At 37.6% G+C, this 22,823-nt stretch overlaps 3 protein-coding genes across 6 annotated transcripts; 1 reads left to right on the forward strand and 2 right to left on the reverse strand.

Annotated features, from left to right (window-relative positions):
• The first annotated feature begins 547 nt into the window (after positions 1-547).
• On the forward strand, positions 548-9,126 carry LOC107767388 (protein REVEILLE 6). 2 transcript variants are annotated; one of them, XM_075217852.1, is made up of 8 exons: positions 548-1,066; positions 2,321-2,378; positions 3,459-3,582; positions 3,674-3,838; positions 3,924-4,049; positions 6,767-6,876; positions 7,875-7,971; positions 8,611-9,126. In XM_075217852.1, the coding sequence occupies exons 1-8, from the start codon at positions 807-809 to the stop codon at positions 8,643-8,645; spliced, it is 975 nt and encodes a 324-aa protein (XP_075073953.1). In that variant the 5' UTR covers positions 548-806; the 3' UTR covers positions 8,646-9,126. The 2 variants fall into 2 exon arrangements, with proteins under 2 accessions (XP_075073953.1, XP_075073952.1); XM_075217851.1 differs by having other exon boundaries at positions 7,875-7,934.
• Positions 9,127-9,615: 489 nt separating this feature from the next.
• Positions 9,616-10,748, reverse strand: LOC107767389 (agamous-like MADS-box protein AGL61). Of its 2 annotated transcripts, none has more exons than XM_016586384.2 (2): positions 10,632-10,748; positions 9,616-10,340 (listed from the first exon to the last, which is right to left on the reverse strand). In XM_016586384.2, the coding sequence occupies exon 2, from the start codon at positions 10,314-10,316 to the stop codon at positions 9,825-9,827; it is 492 nt and encodes a 163-aa protein (XP_016441870.1). In that variant the 5' UTR covers positions 10,317-10,340; positions 10,632-10,748; the 3' UTR covers positions 9,616-9,824. The 2 variants fall into 2 exon arrangements, with proteins under 2 accessions (XP_016441870.1, XP_016441869.1); XM_016586383.2 differs by having other exon boundaries at positions 10,575-10,690.
• A 990-nt stretch (positions 10,749-11,738) lies between these two features.
• LOC107767383 (uncharacterized) lies at positions 11,739-21,409 on the reverse strand. 2 transcript variants are annotated; one of them, XM_016586375.2, is made up of 10 exons: positions 20,573-21,409; positions 20,340-20,438; positions 19,977-20,188; positions 17,516-17,709; positions 17,267-17,372; positions 16,840-17,159; positions 15,250-15,645; positions 14,630-14,711; positions 13,006-14,523; positions 11,739-12,153 (listed from the first exon to the last, which is right to left on the reverse strand). In XM_016586375.2, the coding sequence occupies exons 1-10, from the start codon at positions 20,635-20,637 to the stop codon at positions 11,999-12,001; spliced, it is 3,147 nt and encodes a 1,048-aa protein (XP_016441861.1). In that variant the 5' UTR covers positions 20,638-21,409; the 3' UTR covers positions 11,739-11,998. The 2 variants fall into 2 exon arrangements, with proteins under 2 accessions (XP_016441861.1, XP_016441862.1); XM_016586376.2 differs by having other exon boundaries at positions 11,739-12,147; positions 20,573-21,408.
• Positions 21,410-22,823: the final 1,414 nt, after the last annotated feature.

The following is a 22,823-nucleotide window of genomic DNA, read 5'->3' on the forward strand; positions in this document are numbered from 1 at the left end:
AATACTATGTGAGAGTAAAGTTTACATCCTAGCATAAGCAAAAACATATTGCTTGGTGATTTCTTTTCTTAAATTATCCTTGTTTTGCCTCCTAATAGGGTGGCAATATTGAGTGGCAATCCCATCCTAAACCAGGTTTAACTTTAACTTGTCCAAAAACGTGGAGACAATATACGCGTGAGTTCTTAATATAATATTGGGATTGGACACTTAAGCGCCCAACTTTCCTAAACTGATTGCCAGAAACAGCAATAGCTGTACTGTTTATAAGCTGAAGTCCTGAGGAGCCAATGGGCTAAAACAATGGCGCCTTCTTAGAGTTAACAAAAGATGAATTAGCAAACTCAGTTCTTGATTTTTTGAAAAAAATATTTAAGATTAAAATAATTCCTTTGTTATTATATTCAACCAAAATTCGGATTGATGTGGTTTACTATTTGAATTTGAATAATAGATGATTAAATCGAGAAAAAAAAAGAAACTAGTAAATGAAAGTTGGAAAATGAAATCTTTTTAACGACCTAGGACAATTCTAGAACCTGCCATTTGTCAAGAGATGCGAAACCCATCTCCACCTTCCAGTTTACTACACGTGGACGTCCTCGATCGCAAATTTCCCTCCATTACAATAATGTCGGTTACGTCGTTTCTCTATCAGACACTCCATATGTAAATGGCCTTTCTCTCTTGTTTCATTTTCACGACCAGAAATAAATCAGAAACACACACACAGATAACACACACAAACCTCTAAAGTTGCTGTAGCGTTTCAGAAATTTTGGTTGATAGAGCTACAAGTTACACATATGGTGTCTGTATACCCAACACCACCAGCGGGTCAAGATTTCTACTACATAGGGGATCCGACGAAAATGGGTCTTCCGGGTTTGCATCCGATACAATCTGGTTCTAATGGAGCAGGTACACTTGGGAATTTAAATTCGAGTACGGGTTCAGTTGTACCCGATGACCATAACAAGAAGACCCGGAAGCCCTATACAATTACCAAGTCTAGAGAGAGCTGGACTGAGCAGGAACATGACAAGTTTCTTGAAGCTCTTCAGCTGTGAGTTTTTCTCTCTCTCTTTTTTGCTCGCTATACTTGTTTGTGTTTGCTGATGTTTCTTCCTTGTCGGCTTGTTTTGCGTGTATGTGTGTGTTTAAATAATACTTGATGTTCTTGAGAAAGTTGAGGAGGAATGAGGTAAAAATGGTGGCGTTGCACTTTTTGGGTTATACTATGTTGATGAAATGGGTAATTGTTGTAACATTGGTTTAGTGGTGTAGTTTCTTTTTTGTCTTTTCAAATGGAGAAATTGAGTCTCTTCAAAGAGAAGTAAAAATTAATAGCATGGAGACAGGCAAGTGAGTTAAATTAGAGCAGAACAATGGAACCGCAGTTGCATATCACTTTTGGATGACTTAGGACTCCTAACATTTACAAAGGGAATTAAGTGAAGTAAAGTCCACTTTTGAAGAGACAAGGGGAGTATTGGACAGCAAAGATGCACACAGGAGCTCTGAATTATGTGGACAAGGACCAAATTTTAAGTGATAATATGTCGATACAAAGTCTATACGAAAAGAAAAAAAAGTTATCTGATGCAAAGTTGTCCTGGAGGCAAAATCTACCTATTAAAAATTAGGTAGTCTTAGTGATATACCAGATGGGCGCCACCTCCTGACCAGCTTCAGGGGATGGAAAGTGGGAATCAGGAAGAACTCATTATCCCATTTTGAATATAGCTCACTGTCCCCAATTGTCATTGACGGTACATGCTTATTATAATGAAAGCTAGATACCAGAGGTAAGGAGTAATATTGCAACTATGATGATCATAAATTTAGAATTAGGGGGATACGAATGCAACATCATAAATGCAAAGTCTGTCTTAGTGGCACTGATTTTAAGTAGGCTGTCAAAGCTACCTACTATTAAAAAGAAAAAAAATTAGTCTACTGTGGATAGGAACCATCTATTGGTCAAGTTTCAACGGAGGGAGAAGTGGGAGCCGAGAAGAAAAGCTCATCATTCCATATGTGATGTTATGCACTTACTAAAATCAAACCTTAATGTCATAAGCAAGAAGTCTTTCAAGTGATTATTCTGTCGTAGACTATATTATAATTTGCAGATCTTCCTGTGCTAGCTATGTTTTAACACTCACAACCTCTAGTTGAACAAGATTAATGAGAAAACAAGGCTGGGATAGTTTTCAAGGTCTAGCTTAGGATCATAGGATAGTCTCTATTCTGAAATCTCAATTTAAGAGTTGCAGAGAATGCATATCCTAATAGTTTGTGCCTATTGTTCTTTCAGCTTCGATCGTGATTGGAAAAAGATTGAAGCATTTGTTGGGTCGAAGACTGTTATCCAGGTAATTTGTTAAGCAGATGGTTTTTATTTGTTTATTTATTCTTTGTTTTTGTGGATTGAAAGAATATCTGACATCTGATGTTTTCTATAGAGAAGAAAGAACCGTATCTAATTATCTGGCTAAAATTTACCTTCAGATTGAGAGAATATTTTGATTCCTAAGAGAAGTTAGATTCTAGTTGTGCATTTTTTGCTTTTCTAAAATCGGAAAAGGGCCAAAAATGGCCCTAACGTATTGAAAATGTCTCAAAATACCCTCCATTAACCTTTTGGGCTACAAATGCCCCTAACGTTTTCTTTGGGCTCAAACTTACCCCTATCTTCCTGCTGCCATTTGGTGGACAGGTGGTTAGAAAGGAACTTTAGAATTTTTAAGGCAAAAAGGAAAATGTACTTAGCCTTAAACATCGGTCTATTATTCTTCTATCCTTTTGGTGCAACCAGGCTTTTGTAAATGATGTAATGTTCTGTTAGACATGCTTTGCACAACTTTTAGACTTCTATTGCACTTTCTTAGTTCTTTTTGTTTATCAATAATATCTTACCTTTATCAAAAGAGAAAGTTATTGCGAACATGCAATAACTTTCTTATATATATATATAAGAAAGTAATTGTTCGATAAAAGATATTCTCAATATTGTTATTTCTTTCTTGCCCATCTGCATTTCACATGATACTTGTGTTCGAGTCCGTTCTAGTTAAGAGAATCATCGGAGTCTTTGTTCCTTATTTTTTGTTTATCTTATGCTGGCCCAAGGCAATCTGCTTAGAAAGTGTGCTTAGTTAAAAGCTTGTCATTACAATAACTTCTCACACGTTTACAAGAGCCCTTAATAGTATACACATCATTGTAGTTGATGAGGAGCAATCTTCACATAGTTTCCCGAATGTGTTGTCTTTTAGCTAGAGTCTACAAGAATTATTGGAAGAGAAACAGCTGTTGTATGTCAGGACAAGCTAGCATCGGCTTAATATCTGGGGGCAAACATAGTGCCAGTTGCTTCACATATTTGGGCACACTTAACGAAATATGCTGTATATTTTGATATATGTCAATATGCTAAAAAGCAAGCTATGCAGATACGTAGCCATGCGCAGAAATACTTTCTGAAGGTCCAGAAGAGTGGGACAAGTGAACATGTACCTCCCCCGCGCCCAAAGAGAAAAGCAGCTCATCCTTATCCACAAAAAGCTCCTAAAAAGGGTAGGGACAATATCCTTCATCTGTTTTGTTTGTTACAAGATACTGGGCTGAAACTAATTGTTGCTTGCATTGTTGTATCTGCCTGCAACAGTTCTGTCCCAAGTTGGCAGCATCCAATTTCAACCTCCAGGAGCTTTGCCTGAACCAGGATTTGGTATCGGGCCTGATTCTCTAGCAGTGCCTGGAAATACAATTAATTTCTCTCCCTGGACTTACGACAATGTGCCTGCTATCAGCACAACACACATGAGAAAAGGTATTTGTCTGCTGATTAAGGAGATATATGTAATTTGAACAGACTTGTTCAAGAAAAACTACAGGTTGAATTTTGTTATTCTCAGATGACGCACAATTATCCAGTGGAGGAGTCGTGCAAAATTGCAGCAGCAGCAGTAACGAGAGCATGCCTAGGATTTGTACGACTAAAGAGAGCAATGCCCAAAAGGAGAGCAAGAAGCAAATGAAAGGTGTGTATTCTCTTTGGGTTAAAAGGTGTAATTTTATGAAAGATTCCCCATTCTCAGGATGTGCCGGTGATCTGGCTCAGTGTAAGCTGATGAATTATTCATTTTAAAGTAACGTACTACTTAGGTCCTATCTTGTTTCATCATGCTTTTGGTGCATATAATAATTGGAACAAGTTTCATATATCTCTAAGGAACATGCATAGGCTTGTTAAAGAAAGTGTCAGTTCATGTTAGCGCCCACTAACCTGATGCGATACACTCATAAGAACTGTATGATATATCAAAAGCAATCTCTTCTGCCCTGTTAGGCTTGATAATGACTTTCCTCCTCTAACCTAAGTGGTATACGCCAGTTAGACCTAAACTGAGTTTTAACCATTGGTGGGCTTAGGATGGATTGTGGAATGCTTGTAGAAATGCCGCAGTCGAATTAGTTGTCTTTTGGAGTTTGATGCTAGTTTCAGTCATTATTTAGAGCTATATACTGGTGGAAAAAGACTTATCTTTGGGTGGAAGTCAGGCGCTTCATTGGAGGAAAAAACTGTTATTTGGGAAACTGAAAATACTACAACAACAAAACCAGTGTTAATGTTTGGGGAGGGTAGCGTTTATGCAGACCTTACCCCTACATTGTGAAGGTAGAGAGGTTATTCCGAGAGACCCTTGACTCGAAAATAGCATAGTAACAATATAAATGAAAAGAAATACATCAATGGAGAAGCCATATAAAAAAGTAGTACAACAACATGATAATAAGACAACCAAACCAAAAAAACAACCGGTAGTAATAGAGATCTATGTATAAGAAACTATGAGAGTGATGATGATACTAAAGGCATGAAAAGAGAATATGCTTAACATCCTACTAACCTTCTACACTAATTTTCAACCTCCACACGCTCCTATCAAGGACCATGTCCTGGGTAAGCTGCAAATGTGCCATGTCTTGCCTAATCACCTCTCCCCCGTACTTCTTTGGCTTGCCTCTACCTCTCATTAGACCGCCCCCATGGCCAACGTCTCACACCTCCTCACCGGGGCATCTAGGCACATCCTCTTCACATGCCCGAACCATCTCAGACTCGCTCCCCGCATCTTGTCCAATACGGAGGCCACTCCCATCTTTTCCCAAATATCTTCATTCCTAATCTTATCTCTTCTAGTATGCCCACACATCCATCTCAGCATTCTCATCTTCGCTACTTTCAACTTCTGGACATGGAGGGAAACTGAAAATGCAACCTGAAATAATGAGTTAAAAAAAAAACACTCCAATTTGTGATAACAGTGGAACGTTAGTGTAGTCAGTAGTTATTGAAGCAAATATACTGTGTGGGAAATGTCACAAGAGGATTGATTATTGTATTCTAAATGTCTCTTAGAAGTTGTCCAAAGATTGATCCTTGAATGTCAATCACACAGTCGACTATTCTGCTTGACAAATGCAATTGACAAAAAAAGAGATACCAAGACAAGCATGCTGATGATTTGCTGTTTGTACCAAAAAATTCAAGATATCATCAGTGTGTAAGCTATGCATTTTGTCATCTGTTAAGCACAGATATTGATCTCCATTTTTTCTTTATTAGCTTCTATATGGGGTCTGTTACATGATATGCAGTACCAGAGGTATCATAATCATGGTATCTTTCTAGTTCCTTTTCTTATCTTTCCCTACTCTTTCAAATGCAAGATACCAGCTTTTCATTGTTAACAGAAGGACAAAGGTGACTTCTATATGGAGTCTGGTTAATTATATGCTGTATTAAAGGTATCATAATTGTGCTATCTTTTTATGTTACTTTTCTCATCTCTCCCCGCGTTCAAATTTGAAATGCCACCTTTTCATTGTTAAAAGAAACAAAAAGTTGCTATGCCTCTCTTCCTCAACTCTGGCTGCCCCTACTTGGGAAGTTTTTCATGTCCTACCTCTCTCATGCTCTGCCTTGTAGATAACTCTAGGACTCCACTTGATTTAGCTCTTATCATCTTAGCTTGAATCTACTTGATCACATAGCAAAATTAAAGCTGGTGACATCATGAAGCACTTGGTCGCAATCCGTACTGGTTTTAGTGGTAGTTTAGAGACAGCCCAATGAGAATCTTCAGTGAACTTATTGGATTAATCAGACATATTATGTTGTATCAATATCCAACAAGAATTTTCTGTAGTGTTGTCATCAACCTTTCTTTTACGTAACGTGGTATTTATGCAAAGGTTCATGGGTTAAAAATCAGTCACAAGCAGGAAAAGAGAGAAGAAAGTGAAAAGTACTGGAAATTCTTGGGGGATCCAGGGAGATACTCCTGGGAAAAGAGGGTTGTTAGGATGAGATTGAGAAAATGTGTTTCTCATATCATGTGGATCTTACCACACATGATCAATGTACTTGTTTACAGCTGTAGGTACATTTACAAAATATACGAGTAGTTGGGTCCATTCAGTCCGTTAGAGCAAAGGGGAGCAAATTTGAGAGTATTTGATGCTTTTCTTTTCCCTGTATGACTTGTAATCAGATGGGGGGAAAAGGCTACTTCTGTCTCCCTATAACCTTTATTTTATCTTCATTTAGTTCGTGCCAATAAAAGGATATGTTGCAGTACCAAGACAGAGATTACAGAGATTACCGCTTCTTTCTTTGCAGTTATTTTTCTGTGCAGAATATTTTATCAATTCAATATATTTGATTTGTTCTCCTTTCCTTTTTCAATTGCAGTTATGCCAGACTTTGCACAAGTTTACAGGTTCATTGGCAGTGTCTTTGATCCAAGTACGAGGGACCACTTACAGAGGCTAAAAAAGATGGACCCCATAGATGTTCAGACGGTATGTGGGAATTAGTTTAGCAGAGACACATATAATGTTAGATAGATCCAGTTTGCATCTCACATGTGTAAAGTTGTGAACAACGAGAGGGAGCAGAGAGATGGGTCTTAGATAATGCTCTTCTGATCCCAAATGGAATGACTTACTTTGTCTACCATGGTGGAAGAACTTGAATGGTTAATTTTATAGGTCACAGTCGAAATGTGTGTCGTTGGGCAGGCTAAGCAAAGATGAAATACTTTTCAAAGTTTTGAAGATGGAGAAATTTTTTATACCAGGAAATAACTGAGTTAGATGTGTGCATTAGACATTACAACTGGCCAACGACGAATCTCTATTATTTCCAATTAGTAGTAGATCATCAGCCCCTATGCACTTCATATTAGTGGGAGCCTCTGAAACCTATCAATTTTGTTTTGTTCAATATTGCACAAAACTGAAGGGAAAAAGGCACTTTCCTGATCTATTGTACACTTTGAAATGCATGTCCTAGAACAATAAAAAGTCAAAATTTTGAAAGGCAACAATGCATGCTTTTTAGGACGCTGAGGTTCAGTGTTTTGTGCTTGTGTATACAACTCAGCACACTCCCTTTCTTGAGTACCTGACCGCCTCTCTTAGTAGAGTTGGTGCTAGTATCAGAGGTGTCAGAATCATCCCTTTACAGCATCTTTAGGTACATTTGACATTTAGACAGTTACACTGCGATCGACAGACATGATCATTACAAACTTCTTTTTTCCTATAGATTTGTCTTTTTAAGATAGCAAAATCTTATCCTGTTTTATCCTTTCTCCTCTCTCTCTCTCTCTCTCTCATCTGCAAACTGTAAGTAAGGTCTTGGTTCCTGGAGTGTTAGATTCTTCAGATTATGGTGGACGTGAACTTCTTTTTATCAGACCTCAGATACACTACTGCATGCTGCCATGTTGACATGTTAGTCTATGAATTGCTTCATCTGTCACTTGACTGAAATGTACTGTTTTGTTGGTTTACAGGCACTGATGTTGATGAAGAATCTGTCCTTCAATTTATTGAGCCCTGAATTTGAGGATCACGTGAGTTTCAATCAATCAGTTACATCTTTCTTAATCGGTAAAGGCTTATGTGATCTAATTAGAAATCTCAAAATAGTGATAGAGCTGGAGGAATTGCACTTTGGTCTTTTTAAGGGAGGGATTATTCTTCTGTTTTATTATGGTTTCTGATAGTACTGGTTAAGTCTAATTTTCTTTGTAGTATCTTCTTGTACCTGTTGTTGCAATACTTTTTAGTGTTGAGACACCAAGTCCAATTCTACAAAATAAAAGCCAAGTTGAGCTGAGCAGGTGTTGTTTTCTAAGGTTCTATTAATGGAGGTTTGAGTTTGACATGGCTCGGGCTCAGCGCATATGCAATCTTTTTTTATTTCTCTTTTCGTGAAGAAAGTAAAAAGAACAAATGGATATTGAGAGAGAGAGAGAGAAGTCAAAACGAACTAAGAAATGGAGTTTCGCTGCTGTGCTGAATTTTAACGACCTTCATCCATTGGTCTATTTTTGAGGTAGTAGCTTTCCAGTACACTCCGAGACGAAGCAACAATGAGATCTGTTTGGTCCCTAGTTCATCCGTTGGCCTAGCTATATCACCATACTGTAATTTTAACTAGGATAAAATGTTGCATAGCATGAAAGCTAAGTGAGTTAGTCAATTATCCATTGTTTATCTTAATTCGTTTTCTCATGCTTTGTGCAGAGGAGGTTGCTCTCATCGTATGGCTTGGGCGCTGAAAAAGATAAAATGGACCATCCTATAAAAACTGATTTTAGAGAGAATGCAATCCGAGCTGTCTAGGAATCTGGAGGAAGTTTTAGAAGATGCGTGGTCATTGCATATACCTGGTGGAGACAGAAGAGAGGGCAGCGTGATGCAAACACGTGCAGCTTGTGTATCTAGTCTGTTTATATGGTTCAAACTTGCAAGTTGTTCGCAGTGTTTCCAGCTCCATTCTGTATATACTTTTAGGGAAAGACAATGCGGGAGTAGAGATACACTTTGAGGGCTTGTATGTACTTGTGGAGAGTAGTATATGTTTGTGCTGTATTATAGGTAGATGGCGTAGGGCTTGTGTTGTATATTGTTGAGGGGTGTGCCTTCATGGGTTTTGTCCTAAAAATGTGTAATAGGTTAGACACGTTTGTAGCAGTGTGTTTAGCATACTGTTTGGCAATGTTGAGAAGAACGGAAATCGAAACTGTGGTTTTGAAGAAATAGATCAGTCACCTAAATGATAAAAACTGTGTAAGGCGGAAAGAAAGCAAGGAGCATAAATAGTGTTAAAGGTGGAGAATGCTTCAGTTACAGAGAAAAACAAACTCCAGTGAGTATTGTAAGATATCAATGCATTTTAGGCCATTTGTTTGAAGCTAATGTGACCAAGTAGATGCCTATACACATTAATCTGGGTCCTTTAGCCAAAAATTGAAGGGATTGACCAGTACATTTTTGAACCATATCGGATAAAATTGGAGAATCAGCCAACGAATTTCATGTTAAAAACAATTTGTTGAACAGTGTTAAAGATCGCATTTTCGTAAGAGTATACATCAAAAACATTTGATCGCTTTATCACGATTCACCGGAATACGTTAGATCAACTTTTCCTTTATCATTTTCTTCGGTTTCTTTTTGTTGTTACTTTTGCATCAGTACACCAGCAATAACGCGTACACTAAGCACAAATCAAATGATACCACAATATGACTCAGGAACTTTACTTTGTAATTGCACCTTTCACTACTAAGAACATGTATTAATTGGGGAACTAATCAAAATCTACCTTGACCCCTCTAAAGAGAAAAATTAAAATCAAATCCTAGCTTGCATGCAAATCACATCTATATAATACTGAAGCTAAAGAATCCACTAATGTCTCTAAATTCTTGATATATGTATAGAACTACGTATATTCAGTTCAACGTTAAACCTGTATATGGCAATCCAAGGTCCTCATCCTTTGAGCTTGAAATTATCCCATTTATTCTATCAACAACTTTCTTTTTTATCTGCACCATTGCAACCTCTAACTGCTCCAATTCCTCCATACCCATATCTCCAACCGGCAACTCAAACGATGTCGTCTCTTCATCTTCCTGATCCACATTATTCTCAATCACTACATCTTTATCCTTCTTTTCAGCCTCTTTATGAACCGGAATTTCATTGCCTTCTTCAGGAGCTGACGTGGCGGCAATATAACGGTTTACGACGTCGTCAACAGAAGGATGGCCGAAGGCAAAGACGTTGCCGGCCAAAGAAAACGTGATAACAGCGGCTTGAGCGTCGCATCTTTTGGCCAACTCCTTAGCTTTCTTAAAAAGACCTTGTCGACGTTTGGTGAAAGTGGTATGCCTTTTAGCTTTATCCTCTATTCTCTTGATCTCTACTTTTGTACGCACCATGCTTGCTTGGTAGTAGTACTTAACCTGCAATTTTGAAAGGGGTTTAAATCTAGGGTTTTTCCTGACTTGTTTAACGATGCAAGAAGAAGAAAAATAGAAATTAAAACCCTAGTTTTTCTGAATGTAGAACTGCACTAAGTCAATAGGTAGTTCGAATTCAAACATGAATCTGCTTTATTCTTTTTGAAAATACAGATTAGTAGTTAATGAAAACTAGTACTACAAGCCAATGGATACACAAATTAATGGGTAACTTACCATGAGAGATGATCAGTAACAGTAACGAAATTATTTTCTAGAGGAAAGGAGGATTACCAATGAGAGAGAATGTGCCTTTCTCTTCAATCAGACTGCGCTTTGCCGCCAAAGTAACACAATGGGAGACGTAATTCACTAGGCCACAAGACGGCTCTGTGTATAACTCTATATATAACTTTAATTCATTTAATTTTCAATGTGAATTTTTATTTTCGCAAAAGTAAAAGATTTAAATATAATTAACATATAGAAACTATCCAAAAATAAATAAATTGCAAATTTTTTGTATTTAAATAATGATTGAAAAAGTCACACTTAAAAATAAAAATAAAAAATTGAACTCCTCAAATAGTTGCATTGTAATTTCCTTTTAGGCGAAGGAAGTATATTTATATTAAATTTACATTCAAGCATCACTAGAGGAAAAGTAATAATAATGGTAATTTCCACCTTATGATAAAGCAAAATGTTATGAAGGAGTAACAAATTTTGGTGGGGGCGTAAATGGGATGAAAAAGGCCATCAGCTGGGGCAAGCTTTATATCGAAAACGGCTATATTACCGAATATAAATTCTTTTTTTCTTTGAACGGCCATATTACTGAATATTAATTCACCTCGTTGAATTGTGATTATTCGTTATTGCACTAGACATTAGACTCTTGGATAATTAGTTGCCTTTGGGGAAACCTTACAGTTATTCGTTAAAGAAAATAATTTAACGAAGAAATATCTTACTAAAGAAGAAGGGTAACCGGGTAAGGACGTAGAGAATGTGGCAATCTGCCTAATTTTTCTTTCTTACTTGATAATACTATGTTTTACCTAATAAAACTTAAAACGGGGACGTTCATTGATCAATCATAGGGGAGATAATTCGTCAATTGTTCAGTTAAAATAAATATTTTACTTCCTTACTCTTAACTAGAACATTTTTTGACTTCAATAGCATTGTTCAAAAATCAAATCAAACGATTAGTAGTACTTTTAAGATGTGAAAATAAGTGTACAAGAGTTGAAATCGAAACGACTCTTCAATAGAATGAAATTCTTCAACAACCGAGTCCCACCACTTTGAAATTGGTTAACTCCAGTACTATAATGAGGATTCCAGTGATGCCAGAGAAAAATAAAAAAGGGAAGAGAGCAGGCAACAACTAAATTAGGAACACAAGAAAGATAAATATGAACTGAAAAATTGCACAACCATGTTTGCACAATATAGTAAGAGTTGTGGATACAGAGGCCCTTTCCAGTCACTCGTCACTGGCGTATGTAGATGACACTAACCCACCCACCCCCACAAAGTACCCAGAAAGTAGAATCTAAGACTTATGTCATTTCCCCTGATATGTTTACCAAATACTTGCACATAGGTGATGGTAGATGAGTACCGCATGAAAAATGTTAACCTTACATGGCCAACTATCTATATCGCAATCCCATGTCAAGCTCGTGACTGTACGTCCCCTGTCCACGCCCAGCAGGAAAAGTGTGATTCTGCTTTGAAGCCTTAAGCTCCATCTCAATAAGCCTTTGCAGGGCCTCAGGATGATTGTTTCTGCTGTTGATATCTGGACCTGAGGACGAAAAGAATATAATGTAAACTCGAACAGTGTAGAACATCGATAGAGTATTCATCCTCAATCAGAAAAGTAGCACCAATTAAAGGACTAAGTGCAAACCCTTTTTAAGAATGCATGATATGTGCACAATATATTCTAATATGTTCTAGATGTTTAGCGTCCAATGATATTCAGCAGGGTATAAATCTTGAGACATAGCATCCAGAAAAGAAGTGGCCATGGGGATAGCATTTACTTGATCAAACCTCAAAAGCAAACAGAGTAATTTGTAGCAATTAGGAAGGGGGGGGGGGAGTAGTAACACCAGTATACCACGAAAACAACTCTGCAGAAAAGGAAAGGAAAAAGAACAAGCAGATACCTACTTCTTTTGAGGAGAAATGATTTACTATTCTACAGGTTTTCCAGGGCAAGCTAAGGCTACTGATGGAAAGCATACCACTTGGTCATGTTAATCATAAATTTCGACTTGATAACAACTCAAAGCCTAACAGGAAAGAGAGCCTTCGAAAAATGAGTAAGTTGTGGAAATACATTTAACAGTTATGTGTATGGAGGCAGTAACTAACGGAGTAAAAATCCTAACAAGCTGCAATTCAGGCTTATGTCTTTGCCATCAGTAAACCATGTTAGTGAGATGGTGCAGACAGGGGATAGCAGGAAAGAAAGCAATATCAACATTGCGATAATAGAACTAAGAAATAAGCAGAAGCTGTTGCAAAGATCAAGAAACTCTTTGCTTTAACTTGAGCAAGATCAGAGATGAGCAACATAATATTGAGGTGTCAGCCAAAGAAGAACAAGACACAGACATGGAGCAGTAGAGACGGCACATCAAGGCTTTACCTGGAACTTGCATCCCAAGTCCATTAATGTTGACTTGGTGAGACGTAAAAGGGAACCCTTGCATCGGGTTAGCTTCATGCACAACGCCAGCAGCCTGATTACTGGAATGTGAAGGAACTGGACCACCGTTTAGACGGTCATGGAGCAGATGAGGGGGGTGAGTTCCAGACATTTGCATCTGCTGCAACATAGGATGATGAGCAGGAAGATCAAATCCTGTCACCCTAGCATTCGGATGGTGAAATGGAGGTCTCATTATACTTCCGGCAAACTGATGACCAGGAAGAGCATCGTGCTGAATCATGCCCTCTGGACCAGAGAAAATCTGAGAGTTCAAATGTGCAGGACGAGAATCCAATGGATGAAGTAATGGTTTCCCTTGACTCATTTGCAAAGGATGAAACTGAGAAGATGATGGTTGAGCACGAAGATGGTGAAAAAGCATCTCAGACTCAATCTGGTCATGAGAAACTCGTGGAAAGGGTAGTGCCCCTGGACCCACCAAAGACCTTTGATCACTGCCAACTGAATTAACAGTCACCAGGTCACCTTTACTCATATTTCCTGCTGGCATTGGGACCTGGGATACCAAAGGATCACCAACACTAAATAAGCTCTCTCCTTCAGGTAGACGAAATTCACCAGCCCGATAATCACCATTTCTGGACAGCGCTTCAGTTTGGCGCTTTAAGGAGTTGACTTCAAACGAAGAATCATTGAATCCCAACCAGTTTTCTGCCTTATCCAGCTTTGGGTGATCTCTGCAATTTGAAGGTAAGACGTTATTCTCCTTCGTTGCTCCTCTCAGTCCAATATCATCAATTATCGAAGAAGAAAGGGTATCATCAGAACTAGGCAATGACGACTTTTGAGTTTCCTGAGAATCATTTAGTCCAGAACCAACTGAAATCCTCTGAATTGAAACTGGAGCTTGTGCAGATTGTAATTCCGTCATAAAAGCAGTTCCAAAAAGTGATTCAAGAGTAAGTGTATTCCCTGAAACATGACTATTGTTATCTTCCTTCTTAGATCTGTCTTGCACGGTAGTCTCACCATGTGCCTCCAATGATTCAATGCCAGCATTGGACCTCTGTTTCACATTTCCAAGATTTGGCCCCTTCTGTAATAATGAAAGGAGGTGCTGAGATGCCTGGCTATCCACATTTACAGGTTTTTCAGTCTTTGTGTGATTAGTACTCGAGCCTTGTGGCTGTGAATTAGACTTTTTTTCGCTGAACTCTGACAACATTGTATGTTCAAGGTCTTCACAAGTAAGGATCGTCGGCGCTGCCCCCCTTTTACTGGACTTATACACAAGCTCAGGCCCGCCAAGCAGTGAAGAAGGTAAATTCGAGACAAACTTACTTGTAGGCTCAAGACTTTGATAGGAGAATTCTGATGGTAATTGTTCCAAAGTATTACCCTCAAAGGGTTGCTTTCTGTTTTTATCACCACCAACAATTAATGCAAGCAAATCACTAGGCCTACTTGATGAAGAATCATCTTCCAGCTTCCTTTCTGCAACAACATAAATGAGATGAGACCATCTACATAAGATTTCAAGAGATTTTGATAGGATTCAGTAAGAAACCCAGGGGGGAAAACAAAAAAGAAATGGATATACCTTCTTCGAAAAACCAATGAGCAAATTTTGATGACTGAACAGCTTTGGGGTCTAATTTGTCATTAGGCTTACTATCTTCATTCTGGACAACATGGTCGAGCCAAAAAATAACTAGTTAGAACGGATGCCAGAAAGTGAGAAGTTTTGACGACTAAATAAGTCTGAATATTTATTAAATATTCTTGGACAGTAAAAGAGGAAAACAAACAGACAAGCTGATCTCTAGCATCTCTGCAGATCACATTAAAAATAAAAGAAAACATCCATCCTATTGATTGTATATGTTCCTGCACCAATCCCAGTCATAATAGGGCGTCTTTAAAATTGTTTTCCTATGTTAAGGATACTGTCATAATCTTTGGTGTGGATGAAATGACATGTTACCACAGCATTCATGAAAACAATCGCAAGTCCAGTAATGAATTACTCATAAATCTATGAACAACATTATGATCATCCCAAATAATAACCCATTTCAATCTACGTGGTTTGGAAAACATGAAGAAATTTGAGGTGAACTGCAAAAGGACGAGGGTCATGGGGCTTCACAGGATTGCATTAGGAATAGCAAATCGAGATTCAAATATCACACCGAGTCATAAAGCATGAACAATATTTACCGTAACTGGAGCATCAGAGTCGGTGAGATTTGCAATGGCACTTCCAAAAATCTTATCCAGGATGGATGTTGAATGGTTGATATTGGACTCCGCAACAAATTTGCCCCCTGAATTCTGGGCACTGAGTTCCAAAATTGCAGGCTCGTTTAAATCTAGACTTGAAGTCCGGCGTGAATGATCTTCCATGCTAAATTTCCTGTCAGAATCATCTGAGTTCACTGACAATTTCACAATTTGGTCATTCTTCTTCAGAATTGAAGCATGCAAACTCTTGTGTTCAAGTTGATCACACGAACTAATTTCTCGGGAACTTTGTCTTTCTAAGCTCTGACAGATACCATTTTGGGCGTCGGATTTAGCTTCCAATAGAATTTCTTCAGTTTCATGCTTTCCTATCTGTTAAAGTGATATGAAGAGCAGGCAATTAAAGAAAACATCATTTAGATTCATGAAGATCTATTTTATATGTGTGTGCACATATATATATATATATATATACACACACACACACATATATATATATATTGTGTGTGTATATATATATAGGGAGAGAGAGAGAGAGAGAGGGAGGGAGAAAGAGATGGGACTAAACTAAGCTATTAAACATTATTAAGGATTAGGATGCCTAACAGCAGCCTATCACCTACTGCTGAAGACAGCCCCAAAAGGAAGAAGAAAGTTGCAACTGTGTATCATCTTTGGAAAGAAAGAAATTTGAGAATTTTCCAGGGAAAAAGCAGGAGTACTGAGCATATCATCAAAACTATTGTTCAGGAGATCTTCTATCGGGGCCAGGCAAAACCTAAGATAGCTAAGAAGTTGCAAACCCTGAATTTTTATCCTATTTAGTGTTTAGCCAGGGTCTGAAGTTAAGGAGAGAAAGTTGTGTTCTGCTGAAACTGTAATGTAGTTCTGCAGTTTTTTTCGTTGTAATACTTCCAGTTGGTTGATACAATTTTATTTTCCAAAAAAAAAAAATGTAAAACAAAAAAAAATAAAAATTGCAGCTCACAGAGATCTGTGTATATTTCACACAGTCTCTAGCTCGTCTTGAAAAGATGAACAATGAACGAAAAAGTACATTAAACCTGTCTCTCCCTGAATATTGAGCTTCAGGAAAAAAGGGTTATATATTGAAACAGAGAGGAAGACAAGAGAAGCATAGACAATATCACTTACTTTGAGGGCTTCAGAACCTAGAGCTAGTTTAGATGGACGACCCCTTAGTGCCATTCAAACAAAACTCAAGGAATTTCTTCATTATAAAAAAGGGCTTTGGGGATGGGGTCTTATATAATGTAAATTAAATAAGAAAAGAGCAAAGATGGAAGAAGAAGAATCATCAATTCCCAGTTTCCCACAGCTGCCCCCTTGGATCCGTTACCTAAAGTCCATCATTAGGATAGGGAGGGAGGAAAATATCACTAAAAGTCAGGCCAATAAAATGCACAATGCTTAGTGGATTCACCAGGCTAATTAATGCACAATGCAGAGTGGATTACTTCCTCTCCAATAATGATGCACCTGAGTTGAGGCTCATGTGCAACTATATTCTACAGAAGACAAACCAAGGGAAGTACAAGTAAATACCTCTGTCAAACATGAAAGGTTCAAAGTTGCTGAGCCAGAATTCTTATCTGAAACAGTGGTTTTGAAGCCTGGGGGCACAAGTGGTCTAGATGGGAGATTCTGTGAAGAGGAAGATGATTTTCCAGATTCATTGCTTGCGCAAGGCTGGCTGGTCGTTATATCTACTTCAGCATTCTTGTCCAGAAGCCTCCTATCCTTTTTATTATCTTCCAGCAGTACTGAAATGTCCGAGTCATACTCAGCTGTATGCTTCTCTGCATTTGATTTCTGCTTCTCTTGAAGAGTCTTCTGCTGCTCCTTCCTCATCAACTCAAAAGAAGCTGAGAGAAAGTCAATCAAAACTCAATCGTCCACAAACTCATCAAAGTTGCATACATATATATAGCACCGTAAGAGCCATGCATGATATTACTGAAAGAGGTAATACCTCTTCTCCTCCTTTCCTCTTCCACTCTGTCCTCACTTGCACTCTCAATTGAACCAAAGGTCTCATCATTGCATGCATCAGTGTTTCTACGAGAATGAGGCATTGCCTGAAGGTATCGCAAGAATAAAATTGACATAAGTTAAATTCTTCTCAAAGATCTTTAAAGCATAATCTGAAATGATGGGACAAATGTAGCAGATCAAGCAAGTGCTCATCATGTTGGACAGCAATGATAAAGTGAAAATTCACCTTATAAGGTCGAGGAGGATGGTATGGCTCATTGCTCCTATTAAGCTGATAGTTATCACTTGCTCGGACCTTAGTTGCAGATACTCCAGATGCATATGCAGATGGCTTGGGAAATGAACCACTTCCAAGAAGCCCATCATGCTCAGAACTCTGCCAAGTGCGGCGTGCTTGATTCCCGTAGCGTCTACCAGGATCTGTATAAAATGTCGCTAAATAAATTTCTTAAAGGGAAAATTACCATTTAGTACCCACATGCACATGCGCATAAAATGAACAAATTGCCCAAGATCATACTGTATAAGGAGACAATAGTTCATTCCCTCTACTATTGTGGACCATTATAACACCCCTCTACATGCGCAACGCCAGACATTTGGAGCGTGGATAGGGGCCCTATATTGGGTAAACTGAGCAAAAGGATAGGTTTGGCTCTGATTCCAAGTTAAGAAAATGGACCTTTGACCTAACTCAACCTAAAAAACTAGCTCATGAGGTGAGAATTGCTAAAGAAAATATAAGGAGACAACAGTTCATTCCTCAACCAATGTGGGACATTCCAACACTTGTTAACCTTAGCATTTGTCTTGGAAAAGTCGATTCCGACATTATTCTTCATGATATTACTCTTAAGTCTTACACTGTCTCATTTCCTTTCTACTTTGCATACACCACTTTAATTGTTCATAACAGTCAGTAGATCTTGATCTTCACAACTAAGGGGGTGTTTGGATTGGCTTATAAAAAGTTGCTTTTAAGCTAAAAGCCAAAAGCCATAAGTTGGTAATACCCAACTTTTGGCTTTTGGCTTATTTTTGTACTTTTTATGCCTAAAAGTAAGTGCTTTTAAGCACTTTTTATCTTTGCCAAACACCACACAAACTAAAAAAGAGCTTAAAAGTCAATAAGCACTTAAAATAAGCCAATCCAAACACCCTCTAAATCTGTTCTCAAATAACAAATAGAAGAAAAAAATTCTTGATAGTATATGTAACATAATTCTCTTTTGGTTTAAAAGAAATCGTACATATAATATAATCTTCATATGATCAACACTTTTTCTGCGTTGTACTACTTGTGCGGTTAGTGTGCTCGCATTATGTTTAGATTGCATCAATACTCCTGGACTGTTACCCTCCGATAACTCATTTGACGGTGGTACCTGAATCACCAAGCTTGGCAGACGAGACACGTACAACATGATGTTCCTAACAGGACCTCTCTAGTTATTCAGGCTAACACCTTTGTCCTAAATCACTATTTTTTTTTATAGTAAATCCTTGTAACATGAAGATAATACGACATCCATGTCTAGTGAGCAAGTGATATTTACTATTTAGTAAAGAAAACTTCTAGGAAAACCTTAGATATTAAATACCCCTTAACATTCCATATGGTTCTTAGCCCGAGCTTTCTACATTAGTTGGTTGCGAAGATTAGTCCCAGTTATTCACATTAATGGCCTTTGTTATTTCACTATTACTCAGGGACAGCCACTTACATTAGCTTCACATTATGAGATCACAAACAGGAAGGACCCATCAATCGGGGGCAAAGGCCTCATTAATAGTTACAGCAACTCCACCTCGGATGTTTCACATCAAAAGGCCTGAACCTTTAGTCATCTGCTTCCAACTAAACACAAAATGTCACCTTTTCCCGATGTTTGGCTCCAATTAACCAATTAGAATATCTTCCAGACATTGAATACCTATTTAATAGCCAAGGTGTTGAATATATCTTAATATTAGCTCCCCCACATGTCCTCCTCAACACTTCTGCCTAATTGATTCTGCAGTTCTATCTTTGTTCGTGCAGGTAATGAAAGCATATATAATTTGTCAAATTTCAACTTCCCAAGAGCTTCTGGATACACCAAAGAAGAGACAGAATAGTCTTATGGAAGCGGCAGTTTTTTCTCAAGGTATTCTCCCACGTAATTGTATTTCATGAATAAGCATTTTATGTTATGGTTAGGCACAACGCATATTTGATCCCAAGTGTTATGCTGGACGGCCTAGGATCATGCAAAGGACCAATTCTAAAGGGCAGCCCGATAAACTAAGCTCCTGCTATGCGCAGGGTCCGGGGAAGGGCCGGACCACAAGGGTCCATTGTATGCAGCCTTACCCTGCATTCGTGCAAGAGGCTGTTTCTACGGCCCGAACTCATGAACTCCTGGTCACATGGCAGGAACTTTACCAGTTACGCAAGGCTCCCCTTCCAAAGGACCAATTCTGCACTGGAAGAATCAACTCTACTACAAAGTAGATAGCGGATATGTGAATGCCTAGTCTGTGGTCTCGGGGCAGTAAATTTTAAAATCATGGATTGAAATGCTATGCAACCACCACAGTAATCTTACAACCCATTAATAATACATAGAATACAAATATGTATTCGGAATTGAAACAATCAAGTATAACATAGACAACAGCTATATCTGAAAGAATATCAGCTGTACCGGAATCTTTATCTGATTGTGTATCACTATCTCGATCACTACGCCCAGAGGAACGACTTTCCCATCTTCCATAAATGCCTCTTGAATTGCCATCAGAATCCCCACGAGTAGGTGGAGACGAACTATAATCATTACGTCTGAAACCTTGAGAGGGCAAGCTTCCAGGTATTCTTTGGCGGTCTTGTATGCCACGTGAGGTGTCCTCAAGCTCACTATTTAAATTGTAAAATGCACATTACTAATCCTTTCCATGCCGACCAAAATAAAACTACCTAATAGAGCAATACCAATAAAATATGGGAGAGTAAAACATTAATTGCTCCTAAATTTCAAGCAAATGGCACGTTATGCAAACACTCTTACCTCAGGATCGACTGATCAAAACCAGTTGGTATCTTCTTGCAAATCTCCAGTTGACTGAGTGACAAAAGAAACTCTCTTGTATACGATACTTTTGAATGCCTGGGTCATGGCAAAGAACATTCGCATTTAAAAAAGTTAATAAACAAAAATGATAACAGACCAACACCTCCAAGAAAATAGAATAAGCTGCAACTTTCCCTGTAATTAATGGAACAAGAAAGTTAAATCATTACTTCCGGACTTCACCAATTTCAGAAACGTGATCGGTGGCGCTTCGATCCTCATTCTCCAAGCTCATTGTGCAATACCACGTATAACAACTTGTGCACCAGCTATACTTCACCCACAAAAAAAACTTGATACAAGAAATCAATCAACAATAATAAACGAGATTCAAGTCCATCTTCTACAAAACTTCTTTCAAATCAACCCCCAGAAGAAAAGCGATCCAATAACGTTCCAACTAATCCAAATTTGCAATAAAGGACCAAAATTCATAACATGATCAAACCAATACCAAATTCCTAAAACATCAATCCAATGCCAGCACCTATCTAAATTCCAGAAACTTCCATTCAAATGAAACCGGAAACGAATTATACACAGCTACCCAACAGTAATTCGAACTTCGATCCAGCAAAATATACGACAAAATCAGCTCAGCTATTTTCAATTCAACTTCCACCTCCTGATATAAACAATGCAAAACCTAATATTGCCTACAACCTATTTTCTTTCCTTTCTCTCAGGATTATATACAAGCAGTTATTGCTCAGTACGATTCGCGCAATCTAGGGTTTTCCTTCGTAAACTGATGTTGAAATTGATCTTTTCATATACGAAGCTAGGGTTGATAATTCTACCTGGATCAAGAGAGAGGGGTTTGGGGTGCAAATTCAAAATCGTTCAACTGATTGCGATAGATACATCAATCTATACGTATATGTTTGCATAGGTAGACATGTGTATATAGGTATGTATATAGTCGTATGTATATGGAGAGGAGGAGGAGAAGATGAGAGAGACAAGGCTGGAGGGGTTCTCTGTTCTTCTATCAAAAACGGGACCAAGGAGATGACTTTTGCCTACTTAAAAACTAAATAAAAATAAATAAATTTGTTAAAAAAAAAATAGGTGTATTTGCTTTACTGTAACAAATGTTATCTAGAAAATTTATTTTAAAATTTTGATTGTGTTAAGAAGTTGGCATGTGATATACAAGAGTAAATTAATATTACTAGTAGAGAAGTAAAAAAGAAATGAAACTTTCAAGAAAGCCAATTTTATCTTTATGGCAGAAATTATTTTCATCAATTAGAAAAATATTTTTTTGAGGTACATTTTTAGCTATAATAACATTAGTTTAGAAAGCTTAATACAAAAGTTGACATTTTAACTTGCACAAGTTTATAAAATCAGCTCTCTTACTTAGACTTGTGCCAACTAAACACATTTGCTTAGTAGTAAAATATAAAAATACCGTGATAAATATATTTCACAGTTGATTGTACATATAATTTTTGACTTATTTAACCAGAGTTTGTGCAAATGAAGAGCACGAAAATGGTGAAAGAAGGATCATTTTCTATTTTTTTCTTCTTCTTCTCGTTTTTCTGGTATTTCCTAGTAACGTGATTATTGTTATTGGTTTTTCATCTATTTTTTGTTTCCTACATGTTTATATTATTTTTCTGATTTTTGTTGCTCTCACAGATTCTATTATCTATGTTTGTTTTCTTTAACTGAGGGTGTCTCGGAAACAACCTCGTGGTAGGGGTAAGATTCAGCCTCCCCAAATTACACTTGTGAGATTTTACTGAGTTATTGTTGTTGTTGTTCTTATATTTCGTTATTAAAAATAAAAATACGATGATAAATTCGCATGAAAAAGCACTTGAATAGAAGCCACTGTTCCAAGATGTATACCTCAAATTCTAGCAAAACAGAACAATTTATAAGTTTTGACGAATTTAAAGAGCATTAGAAGAGATAATAATTAATATCATGAATTAAAATTTAGTTGTAATAAATAATTCGTATGTTACCATCCCTAAATCAAACAAGCTTTGAGTAATGACAAGTCCAAAAGAGATCCCATCTAATAGATAACTTTTTATAGCCCGTTTGGCCGAGCGGCAAAAATTAGCTTATTTTGAGAAGTGATTTTTGTCAAAAGTACTTTTCTCAAAAGTATTTTGGTGAAAAACAGTTTGTGTTTGATTGATGTTTGGCCAAGCTTTAAAAAAATTGCTTCTAAGTGTATTTTTCTCAAAAGTGTTTTTCAAAAAAGTGCTTTCGAAGAGAAACTACTTTTTTCTGCTTCTCCAAAACTGGTTCTGCTTCTCCCGAAAAGCATCTTTTTTTCTTTTAAAAGCTGGGCCAAACGCCTTAATTTTAGAAAAATAATATTTTTGACAAAAAAAAGTGCTGAAGCTGGGCCAAACAGTATTAATCATTGATCCTAACATTTTGTTGTGAAATGAC

This window comes from Nicotiana tabacum, chromosome 7, assembly GCF_000715075.1.
Source record: "Nicotiana tabacum cultivar K326 chromosome 7, ASM71507v2, whole genome shotgun sequence".
NCBI classification, from domain to species: domain Eukaryota; kingdom Viridiplantae; phylum Streptophyta; class Magnoliopsida; order Solanales; family Solanaceae; genus Nicotiana; species Nicotiana tabacum.